Source organism: Sebastes umbrosus, chromosome 12 (genome assembly GCF_015220745.1).
Source record: "Sebastes umbrosus isolate fSebUmb1 chromosome 12, fSebUmb1.pri, whole genome shotgun sequence".
Taxonomy (NCBI): Eukaryota; Metazoa; Chordata; class Actinopteri; order Perciformes; family Sebastidae; genus Sebastes; species Sebastes umbrosus.
In genome coordinates, this window is record NC_051280.1 from 26719968 (window position 1) to 26731756 (window position 11789).

The 11789-nt window shown below is 39.0% G+C and overlaps 2 protein-coding genes across 3 annotated transcripts; both read right to left on the bottom strand.

Annotated features, from left to right (window-relative positions):
* Positions 1-362: 362 nt before the first annotated feature.
* LOC119498837 (zinc finger protein ZFMSA12A-like) lies at positions 363-6387 on the bottom strand. The gene is made up of 7 exons (XM_037787908.1): positions 5968-6387; positions 3940-4142; positions 3429-3521; positions 3243-3335; positions 3004-3114; positions 2463-2595; positions 363-2337 (listed from the first exon to the last, which is right to left on the bottom strand). Exons 1-7 carry the CDS (start codon positions 5969-5971, stop codon positions 908-910), a joined length of 2067 nt encoding a protein of 688 aa, XP_037643836.1. The 5' UTR covers positions 5972-6387; the 3' UTR covers positions 363-907.
* A 145-nt stretch (positions 6388-6532) lies between these two features.
* On the bottom strand, positions 6533-10654 carry LOC119498838 (zinc finger protein ZFMSA12A). Of its 2 annotated transcripts, none has more exons than XM_037787909.1 (7): positions 10461-10654; positions 9536-9738; positions 9069-9161; positions 8888-8980; positions 8335-8445; positions 8102-8234; positions 6533-8000 (listed from the first exon to the last, which is right to left on the bottom strand). In XM_037787909.1, exons 1-7 carry the CDS (start codon positions 10462-10464, stop codon positions 6604-6606), a joined length of 2034 nt encoding a protein of 677 aa, XP_037643837.1. In that variant the 5' UTR covers positions 10465-10654; the 3' UTR covers positions 6533-6603. The 2 variants fall into 2 exon arrangements, with proteins under 2 accessions (XP_037643837.1, XP_037643838.1); XM_037787910.1 differs by lacking the exon at positions 10461-10654 and adding an exon at positions 10261-10415.
* Positions 10655-11789: the final 1135 nt, after the last annotated feature.

The window sequence follows — 11789 nt, forward strand, 5'->3', positions numbered from 1 at the left end:
GGGCAATACACACAACCTGTATTAAGAAACTGTGCATTTGAAACAAGCTGTCAGGATTTCTGTCCATTTGTGATGTCACAAATATACAATATATAGACCGTTACACGGTTTTAAACATAAACATTACAAATGTGTCCCAGTTTATTCCTGGTTGCAGTGTATGTGAATAACATCAGCTGACAGGAAGTACACATGGACCCAAGCTGTTGCCTAACAACGCAATTCTGTTGAAATGCACTAAAACGTAGCGTTTCAGACAGAGGGTAAATACAGGTATATTCAGGCAGACAGTATGAGGAAAATAATGTGGTTATTTTTTAACATTACAGCACGTTAACATATTCTAGCAGAAACACCAAATACAATTTTGAAATTTTTTATTATTTTTGATAACTTTTGAAAATTAGCACGATATGGGACCTTTAAGGTAACAGGTTTTGTTATATTTTCAGAATTTGCATTGGAGCTACGTATTTCTTTCAGTTGTTTAATTTATTATTATTATGTTTAGATATCATAAACATATAATAGTGTAAGATCACTGCAAGATCTTTCATGTTGGAATCAAGTATAAATTCTGCCTTTTGTCAGGAGCAAACACATAGGGTACTTCCATAGTCTAGTTGCAATTTATTGTTTGTTGTGTGTTTTCTTAGAGACTCTTAATATATGTTTTAGGACTTCAGAGAACAAAAGTAAAACACTTAAATGTAACTGTAGAGGGTACAATGAGAACATATCTGACAACACAGGATAAGGAATTAGTCAGTAAAAACAACAATTTATACAACATAGTCCTTACAAAAGAGGATGAATGCTATGGAACATATTCCACTGCAATCAGTACAGGCTAGTTGCATGAATACAACATTCATTTGAAAAAAATGGCATATGGTTACGAATGGAATTAGACAGTCTGCACTACACTGTGAGTTTTCAAGTGTCTCTTTAGGTATCTGAGGCATGTGTAAGTCTTTGCACACAGCTGACAAGCGTGGGGTCGCAACCCTGTATGCTTTGTGGTATGTCTTTTCAATTCGCCGCCACATGAAAAACCTTTCCCACATATACAACAGATGAAAGGGCGCTCTCCGGTGTGAATGCGCATATGAGTCGTCACTGTGCTCGCCGTGGTGAACCCCTTCCCACATACAGTGCACTTGTATGGCCTTTCCCCTGTGTGCGTCCGTCTGTGTATCTGCAGCTCGCCAGCTGAATAAAAACCTTTGCCGCAGTCAGAGCACACATACGGTTTCTCTCCAGTGTGGATCCTTGTGTGTACAATCAGGTTTCCTGACACAGAGAAACGTTTCCCACAGTATGTGCACTGAAACGGCCTCTCGCCTGTGTGACTGCGCATGTGAAGATCCAGGTCATGTTTGTTCTTGAAAGCTTTGCCACAACGCGCACAGATCTGTGTTTTCTGTTGCCTGTGACGCCACTCATGGGTTGTCAAACAGGCAACAGAGCGGAACAGTTTCCCACACTGCTTGCACTGATTGGACAAATCGGGAGGGTGAATCCTCTGGTGGAATCTCAGCTCAGTCATACTGGGGAACACTTTTCCACACTGTCTGCACGTGAGGATATGGTTCTTGGTGTTCTTGGTGTTCTTGGTGTTCTTGGTGTTCTTGGTGTTCTCGGTGTGAGTTAGCTCATGTCTACCCAGCAAGTGCATTGTCTTAAAGCTTTTTCCGCACTGAGAACAGTCAAACTTTTGGACACTATGAACACACTTGTGTCTAAATTTGTCCTGCACTGATTGAAAGCTATTCCCGCATTTGAAGCAAACATAAGCTGCTTTTGTGCACTGTGTCCGCCTGTGAGATGACATGTCAGAGCTCCTCCTAAAGGCCTTTCCGCACTGAGAGCACTTGTAAGGGTTTTCTCCAGTGTGCAGCCTCTGATGCTGCACGAGTAAATAGCGGTAAATGTAGCACTTTCCACACTGAGCGCATTTGTGTGCAACTCTCTGCCGTACAGGACCAATCATGGAGCTGGACAATACAGGACTCTCAGTAGATGTAGAGGGAGCTCGGCAGGTGTCTGAAGCTCTGTCATCATACTCCTCCACAACGTGAACATCAGGAACGCTGTCACTGCATTTCCCTCCTGTTTGTTCTGCACTGCTGCTGTCCAGAATGTTTGATTCCTCCTCAGATGGCCAACTTGCATCCTGAACCCCTATATCTCCTGCGTCCTGGGGAGAAATCCCCTCAGATTCTCTTTGGTTTTGAAATGTTTGTGTGTTAGATTCTACATCTTTGGTGTTGGTTTCTCGCATTGAAAGAGGGAGAGATAATGATGATAAGAGCCGCTGCTCTGAGGGAGAGGGCACTGTTTAGAAAGAGAAATTGAAAAATGTGAGAGAATTATTCATTTACATTTAGTCCATTTAAGGGTGTTACTTTTCAAAGTAATCAATAAACCATTATTTTGGTATTCCAGGCAGACTGACTTACCATTGGTATCCATCTTAGCCATTTTACCACGGTGGGCCTTGCTTCTGAGCAGTACTTTAAGGTTATCTGCTTTGGATACACACTGCATGTACTCCTCTAACACAGAGGGTGTATCACTGATCCACACTGCAGTCTATCAAACAAACAAAAGTATTATTTCGATGGATTGGAATAAGACTGTATATAAAGATGGACGACAAGTCTCCACTTCCTCCCACTGTACAGGAGTGAAGCCAAAATATCCCAGACATGGGAGCTGTCATCTGGAGATTTTGACGTCATTTGGATCAGAAAATGAAAAATCTATTTGACGTGTACTTTGACTTTTTTAGTTTGCCCCCTCAGCTATCATGGAGGGGGCAGGATTTATGACCTATACTGCAGCCAGCCACCAGGGGGCGATCAAGAGGTTTTGGCTTCACTTTTAGGGAGCTTTCATGTCTTCCATCTTTATATACAGTCTATGGACTGGAACCAAACAACCAATCTCTGGAAATGTTTCATCAACAGCAATTTCAATGGCATTCGTTGTTGTCTTTACCTTCTTAAAGTCTGGTATGAGCAGCAACTCTTCCAGTCTGGTGAAGAACTCACAAACCAGTGTCTCCAGAGCCGTATCAAAGTCAGGCCCGTACTCCACAGGAAACACATTCTGTGAAGTGTGAATATTTCAACCCAAAGCATTGTCGTAAAACCTCATGTTTCTGTATCATTTGACAAATCAAACAAACTGCTCCTTTTAATGTCAAAACGAACAATGAGGTGAAAGCAGAGACAAACCTTGAGGAAGTGCTCTCTCCCTTTTGGGTCCTCCAGGAGTCTTTGAACAAGCCTGACAAAGTTGGCTTCAAGAGCTTCATTTCCTGGATGAACCTGTGAAGTAAAATATACACACCTATAATAAGAAGAACGCTTCTTAGAAAGACAATATTTAATATCCATGATTGCAAAAAAAAAATCACACACCTGTTTTGAGCTAGATGGCAGGAGGCTGTTCAAACGTGTTTTAACACCTCTGAGATCCTCTGACTCTTCAGAACTTAACATTTGTAACGTCATCTGGAAAAGCCATTAAGCAGGAGTCAATGATAATTAAGAAATCTCAAGAATCCCCGTGTATTTACAAACAATAAAATCCACCTGCAATCCGATGTACTATTTACAAATCTGAAATTACATGTAGATGCTCCAACATCTTTCCTTTATGTTTGAATATGCAGAAAGTTAAGAATTTCCATGATAATTCTTTATCTGGTAAGATGCTTAACTGCATTGCATTAGTACTTACTGTGTGCAATGACAATAAAGCTGAATCTAATCTAAAGAACAGTTATATTAACAAATATAATCCTCCAGAAAGATGATAATCAGCAATAAAAACCAAGTTTGACATGATACAAACATTACTTTTTAAAGCTAATATCGCTGGAAATAAAACAGTATGTTGATATGGGTAAAGTCCATCTGTATCTCTTACCTTTGCTCTTAAGCCCAGAGTGAGCAATCTCATCTGTCTGTCTGTCAAGATGCCAGGGACGGCTTCAGTTACCAAGGACACAAACTCCTCCACTTTCCCATAATGCATGATGTTCCTGAGACGAACCACCTTCCACATCACCGCCGTCATCACCCGCAGAGGTGGAACCAGGAGCCTCAGCGAGGACAGGGGCAGAGGACCCTCTGCAAGAGAGAGGAGGAGACTGTAGCATTATTAATCTTGCTTAAGAATATTGCACCTAAAACATGCGGTCAGACCAGAAACATACAGCATCTCTACACTGATGTACAGTCTCCTGATTGCTGTCAGAGAGATGTAGTGGGAGAAGAAGTGATGAAAACTGTCATACAATCACATTTCAATCACACCAACAAAGTGATCTTTTTGAACACACATTTGCTGAATGATCAAGCAGCAGTCATATAAACCACACAGGGTGCGACAATAGCAAAGACATATAGCGTTAGTTTTTATTGTTAATGGATACCTATTGAGTACAGAATGTCACAGTTTTCTTAGCCTGTTGATGTTTAACTCAAGTGTGACTTTTACTTGGTTAGTAAAACTTAAAGAGGAAACGTAGCTCATCTAAATAGCACTTTAGGTGCCCCCAAAAAGTATCGTTTAGATCAAGGGTCGGCAGCCTTTACAATCAAGAGCAACTTTAGACAAAAAAAATAAAATAAATCTGTCTGGAGCCGCAAAACATTTGAGCATTGTGATGAAGGTAACACAGTTTATAATCTAAGTATATAGTATATAAGTCTAATGCAGTGAGGGCCAAAAGAGCAAATGTACTACGGAGTATTGGGGCCACATTGAGGGAAAAAACATCTGAGATTTCCAGAATAAAGTCATAATATTATGAGAAAAAAGTCACAACTTTACGAAAAAAAAGTCGTAATATTACGAGAATAAAGTCCTAACGTAACGAGAAAAAAAGTCGTAGTATTACGAGGATAAAGTCCTAACTTAACGAGAAAAAGTCATAGTATTACGAGGATAAAGTCCTAACTTAACGAGAAAAAAAGTCGTAGTATTACGAGAATGAAGTCCTAACGTAACGAAAAAAAGTCGTAATATTACGAGGATAAAGTCCTAACTTAACGAGAAAAAAAGTCATAGTATTACGAGGATAAAGTCCTAACTTAACGAGAAAAAAAGTCGTAGTATTACGAGAATGAAGTCCTAACGTAACGAAAAAAAGTCGTAGTACTACGAGAATGAAGTCCTAACGTAACGAAAAAAAGTCGTAATATTACGAGTAAAGTCCTAACTTAACGAGAAAAAAAGTCGTAATATTACGAGAATGAAGTCCTAACGTAACGAGAAAAAAAGTCGTAATATTACGAGTGAAGTCCTAACTTAACGAGAAAAAAAGTCGTAATATTACGAGAATAACGTCCTAATTTAACGAGAAAAAAGTCACAACTTAACGAGAAAAAAAGTCGTAATATTACGAGAATAAAGTCCTAACGTAACGAGAAAAAAAGTCGTAATATTACGAGAAAAGTCCTAATTTAACGAGAAAAAAGTTGTAATATTACGAGAAAAGTCCTAATTTAACGAGAAAAAAGTTGTAATATTACGAGAAAAGTCCTAACTTAACGAGAAAAAAGTCGTAATATTACGAGAAGTCCTAACTTTGCAAGAAAAAAAGTCGTAATATTACGAGTAAAGTCCTAACTTAACGAGAAAAAAAGTCGTAATATTACGAATAAAGTCCTAACTTAATGAGAAAAAAAGAATAACACGTAAAATTACTATTTATAATATGACTTTATTTTCATAATACTACGACCGTTTTCTCTTAAACTTATGACTTTATTCTCGAAATCTCAGATTTATTTATTGTTCCTCGATGTGGCCCTAATACTACATATATATACTACCGTCCTACCAGACCTACAACAATGATAAATAAAAATGAAAACGTAAACAATGTTGTTAGCATGCAAGCTAACAACATCAAAACAAACCGACATGCAGCAAAATACAAAACATTACCCATTTTATTCCCCCGAGGAGCTACGACAGTCAAACGGACCCTGAGGAATGCTTTAGTTATAAAACAATCTTCCTCCTGCAGTAACTCGCTGTGAAAACGAGCTTCTAGCTGATCCAGCACCTCGCTGCTTCAGCTGATCACCACCTCCTCACTCTTCTTCTTCGTGTTGTGTATTTCGGTTGACATCCGGTTTCTTTACCGTCTGCTAACAGCTCACTTCCGGTATCCAAACACAGCTGTAATATTTCAGGAGTCAGGCTGTCATTTCATAATTTCTTTCAACAAATCTGACTCGAATTAATTCAATTTTACTTAATTACTAATTACCACATATAAGTAACACAATTATACTGTAATGTAGCCACAATATGCACGTGTATAGCCTCTCTGAGAATCATTGAAGTACACTATGCACATGTAAACATAGCAAATCATAGCCCTACTAAAGCCTACATTTACCCTTCTATCTGTGTTTTACTGATATAAAACCTGAGATCAAACTTAACTGCAAAGAATATAACATAAAAAATCATCAAAACATAGTAAATCAACAAAGATGTATATATGTTTGTGTGATTATTTTTTATTAACTACACAGTGGATCCCTATCTATCCTAAAATGGTAATTAATGGAATTAGACAGTCTGGTTTTGCACTACGCTGTGAGTTTTCAAGTGTCTCTTCAGGTGATTGAGGCATGTGTAAGTCTTTGCACACAGCTGACAAGCATGGGGTCGCACCCCTGTATGCTTCATGGTATGTTTTTTCAATTCGCTGCCACGTGAAAAACCTTTCCCACATTCAGAACAGATGTAAGGGCGCTCTCCGGTGTGAACGCGCATATGAAGTGTCACTTTGCTCGCCATGGTGAATCCCCTCCCACATACAGTGCACTTATATGGCCTTTCCCCTGTGTGCGTGCGTCTGTGTATCTGCAGCTCGCCGGCTGAAACAAAACCTTTGCCGCAGTCAGAGCACAGATACGGTTTCTCTCCAGTATGGATCCTTATGTGTATGTTCAGGTTTCCTGACACAGAGAAACGTTTCCCACAGTATGTGCACTGAAACGGCCTCTCGCCTGTGTGACTGCGCATGTGAAGATTCAGGTCATGTTTGTTTTTGAAAGCTTTGGCACAATGAACACAGATCTGTGTTCTCTGTTGCCTGTGACGCAGCTCGTGGGCTGTCAAACAGGCAGCAGAGCGGAAAAATTTCCCACACTGCTTGCACTGATTGGACAGCTCGGAAGGATGAATCTTCTGGTGGGATCTCAGCTCAGTCATACTGGGGAACACTTTTCCACACTGTCTGCACGTGAAGATGCGGTTTTGGGTGTGAGTCAGCTCATGCTTACCCAGCAAGTGCATTTTCTTAAAGCTTTTTCCGCACTGAGAACAGTCAAACTTCAAACCAACACTATGAACACACTGGTGTCTTAATTTGTCCTGTACTGATTGAAAGCTATTCCCGCATTTTATGCAAACATAAGCTGCTTTTGTGCACTGTGTCCGCCTGTGAGATGACATGTCAGAGCTCCTCCTAAAGGCCTTTCCGCACTGAGAGCACTTGTAAGGGTTTTCTCCAGTGTGCAGCCTCTGATGCTCCAGGAGTTCATATCGGTAAATGTAGCACTTTCCACACTGACTGCATTTGTGTGCAACTCTCTGCCGTTGAGGGCCTATTATGGAGCTGGACAATACAGGACTCTCAGTAGATGTAGAGGGAGCTCGGCAGGTGTCTGAAGCTCCGTCATCATACTCCTCCACAACGTGAACATCAGGAACGCTGTCACTGCATTTCCCTCCTGTTGTTTGTTCTGCACTGCTGCTGTCCAAAATGTTTGATTCCTCCTCAGATGGCCATCTTGCATCCTGAACCCCTATATCTCCTGCGTCCTGGGGAGAAATCCCCTCAGATTCTCTTTGGTTTTGAAATGTTTGTGTGTTAGATTCTACATCTTTGGTGTTGGTTTCTCTAAGTGAAGGAGGGAGAGATAATGATGTTAAGAGCCGCTGCTCTGAGGGAGAGGGCACTGTTTAAAAAGAGAAATTGAAAAAAGTGGGAGAATTATTAATTTACATATCGTCCATTTAAGGGTGTTACTTTTCAAAGTAATCAATAAACCAGACTTACCATTGGTATCCATCATTGGTATTTTACCACAGTGGGCTTTACTTCTGAGCAGTACTTTAAGGTCATCTGCTTTGGATACACACTGCATGTACTCTTCTAACACAGAGGGTGTATCCCTGATCCACACTGCAGTCTTTATCAAACAAACATAAGTATCATATTGATGGACTGGAACCTGACAACAAATCTGTTTCATCAGATACAATTTCTATGGCATAAGTTGTTGTCTTTACCTGCTTAAAGTCTGGTATGAACAGCAACTCTTCCAGTCTGGTGAAGAACTCACAAACCAGTGTCTCCAGAGCCGTATCAAAGTCAGGCCCGTACTCCACAGGAAACACATTCTGTGAAGTGGAACATTTCAACCAAAAGCATTGACCTCATGTTCTAACTCACAAAGTCTCTGCCCTCTACTGAACTCTACGGGTAATACTCTACTCCAATCACACCCACACGTTAGTCCACTGAGATTTGCATAAACGTAGCCGGCCAATCAGGACGTGCCTATCGAACACTTGCGTTACCACAGTATATAGGGCGGCGTCCAGCGCTGACTGGCATCCCACGCCTTCTTCAGCCAGCGGCGCAGGACCTCAGCCTGCCTACTTGTTTATAATCTAAGTAGGTGAACACATGTGTGATTGGAGGAGAGTATTACCCATAGAGTCCAGTAGAGGGCTCTGCCTGTTCTTATAAAACTATGGTTACAATATCGTAACCTTCGTTAATGCATCATTTGACAAATCAAACAATGTCAAAACTAACGAGGTGAAAGCAGAGACACACCTTGAGGAAGTGCTCTCTCCCTTTTGGGTCCTCCAGGAGTCTTTGAACAAGCCTGACAAAGTTGGCTTCAAGAGCTTCATTTCCTGGATGAACCTGTCAAGTAAAATATACACACCTATAATAAGCAGAACGCTTCTTAAACAGAAAACATTTAATGTCCATGATTGAAAAAGTCACACACCTGTTTTGAGCTAGATGGCAGGAGGCTGTTCAAACGTGTTTTAACACCTCTGAGATCCTCTGACTCTTCAGAACTTAACATCTGTAACGTCATCTGGAAAAGGCATTAAGCAGGAGTCAATGAAAATTAAGAAATCTCAAGAATCCCCGTGTAGCTACAAACAATAAAATCCACCTGCAATCTGATGTACTATTTACAAATCTGAAATTACATTGAGATGTTCCAACACCGTTGCTTTATGTTGGAGTGTGTATAAAGTTAAGGCTTTCCATGATATTTTTTTTTATCATGCTAAACTGCATTGCACTGGTACCTACTGTGTCCAATGACAGTAACTCCACAATCAGACAAATATCACCAATAAAAACCAGGTTTGATATGATACAAATATTCCTTTTTAAAGCTAATATCGCAGGAAATGAAATAACAGTATGTTGATATGGGTAAAGTCCATCTGTATCTCTTACCTTTGCTCTTAAGCCCAGAGTGAGCAGTCTCATCTGTCTGTCTGTCAAGATGTCAGGGACAGCTTCAGTTACCAAGGACACAAACTCCTCCACTTTCCCATAATGCATGATGTTCCTCAGACGAACCACCTTCCACATCACCGCCGTCATCACCCGCAGAGGTGGAACCAGGAGCCTCAGCGAGGACAGGGGCAGAGGACCCTCTGCAAGAGAGAGGAGGAGACATTTATTTAAATGATTTTTTGTTGTTTGTTGTTTTTTTTCTCCTTCCTGTTTGTTTGTTTGTTTTTCTTTTCTTTTTCTGTAGCTGCTTGCCAATTTTGTATTGATTAGTACATGGACATTTGTGATTATATTCTTTTACTCTATTGATGATCTATCAATTTGTAACCCCACCCTAAATAATTATGCTTAAATACCAATACAAAAATGATCACAAAAAAACAATAGCAAAGACATGTGGTGTTAGTTTTAATAGTTGATGGATACCTATTGAGTACACAATGTCACAGTTTTCTTAGCCTGTTGATGTGTTTATGTGTTAAGTCTTGGCCTCTCTTGAAAAAAACACTTTAACCTCAGTGTGACTTTTATTTTGTTAGTAAAGAGGAAACAAAGCTCAACTAAATGCAGCCCTTTAGGCAGCCCCCTCATGTATTATCATTAGTTATCATATGTTTGGGCTAAACTGGGGTTAAAGATTCACAACAAAACCTGTTTCTCACCGAGGTAGGAAGACTTGTATACTTATATTCAAATAGTATAAACTGCAATGACATCTCCCCTTCACGTTATATGCATCTAAAACACCTCCAGGAATGATTAGATTAGTTTAATAAGTCAAAGCTGGCAGGTTGTTGTTAGCATGCAAGCTAACAACAACAACACAAAACTGACATGAGTCCAGCAAAATAAGAAACATTACCCATTTTATTCCCCCGAAGAGCTACGACAGTTCAACACTGAGGAATGTTTCCTATTAAAAAACCTAAAAACACTCTTCCTCCTGCAGAAACTAGCTGTGAAGATGAGCTTCTAGCTGATCCAGCACCTCGATGCTGCTTCAGATGAACACCACTTCCTGACTCTTCTTCTTCGTGTTGTGTATTTCGGTTGACATCCGGTTGCTCTACGTCACCCACCGTCTGCTCACTTCCGGCATCCAAACACAGCTGTAATATAATATCATTTCATAATTTCTTTCAACAAATCTGACTCGAATTAATTATAATTACCAGTAACACAATCAGCATGAAAAGACAAAAATATCCTACCATCATGAGAACACAAAATATGTAGGTCTATTGTAATGTAGCTGTAATATGCAAGGTTCAAGGTTCTTTATTTTTAATTTTTGTTTGTCTTTAGTCTCAGGTTCCTTCAATAATGCTCATAGTATATATATATATATATATATATATATATATAAAAGGGGAAATCACACAGGTAAATGTAAAAGCAAAAAATGAATAAAATAGTGCAGTTAAAACATATATAAACATAAGTAAATATAAAATATTAATGTAAATTAGTAATTTTGTTGACGACAGTATTTCAGATGGGAAAACTGAATGTAAACAGGATGTAGTATGTATATGCATGATGAGAAGTAATATATGTACATAGAGGTGTAAACAGGAATGTAGTATGTATAGAGAAGTTTCATATATATATATATATATATATATATATGTATATACAGAGAATAGAGAACAGAGCAGGGAAAATCATAAAAACATAACACACAATAAAAAAGATACATACATGTTTGTGTGATTCTTTATTATTCTTATTCTTATTCTTATCATTCTTCTTCTTATTATTATTTTATTATTATTAATAATAATAATAATAATAATAATAATAATAATAATAATAGTAATAATAATAACTAACTAACTATTCAGTGGATCTATATCTGTTCTAATAGTAATTTAAATTAATTAAATAATAATTTAATAATTTAATTTAAATTTACTTTTAATGTCAAAAGCTTATTTTAGCCTCTGAATTCTCTGCCATGCTCTCCAGTTAAATAAAGTATTTCATGTTGTTGGCCTCTCTGTTGTTTCTTACAGTCTTTGTCTCGCTCCAGATTTACACACCAGCCAGTGTATATCACCTGGAACTATACTGTAGATGCATGAGTCCCCTGGTGGTGGCAGTGAAGGCTTTCTAAAAGGGAGGACTCAGTAAGTATATTCATCACAAATAGAGGAAGCATGGGAAAAGTAATTAGATAGTGCCTCATCAG

What these genes read in the sequence shown, in the direction of transcription:
- LOC119498837 (XM_037787908.1), bottom strand. An exon ending in CTCTGGGCTTAAGAGCAAAG is followed by an intron (nt 3,522 to 3,939) that starts GTAAGAGATACA and finishes TGGCTTTTCCAG; the next exon opens with ATGACGTTACAAATGTTAAG. An exon ending in TCATACCAGACTTTAAGAAG is followed by an intron (nt 2,596 to 3,003) that starts GTAAAGACAACA and finishes TTTGTTTGATAG; the next exon opens with ACTGCAGTGTGGATCAGTGA.
- LOC119498838 (XM_037787909.1), bottom strand. An exon ending in GGAGAGAGCACTTCCTCAAG is followed by an intron (nt 8,446 to 8,887) that starts GTGTGTCTCTGC and finishes TCCACTTCACAG; the next exon opens with AATGTGTTTCCTGTGGAGTA. An exon ending in TCATACCAGACTTTAAGCAG is followed by an intron (nt 8,235 to 8,334) that starts GTAAAGACAACA and finishes TGTTTGATAAAG; the next exon opens with ACTGCAGTGTGGATCAGGGA.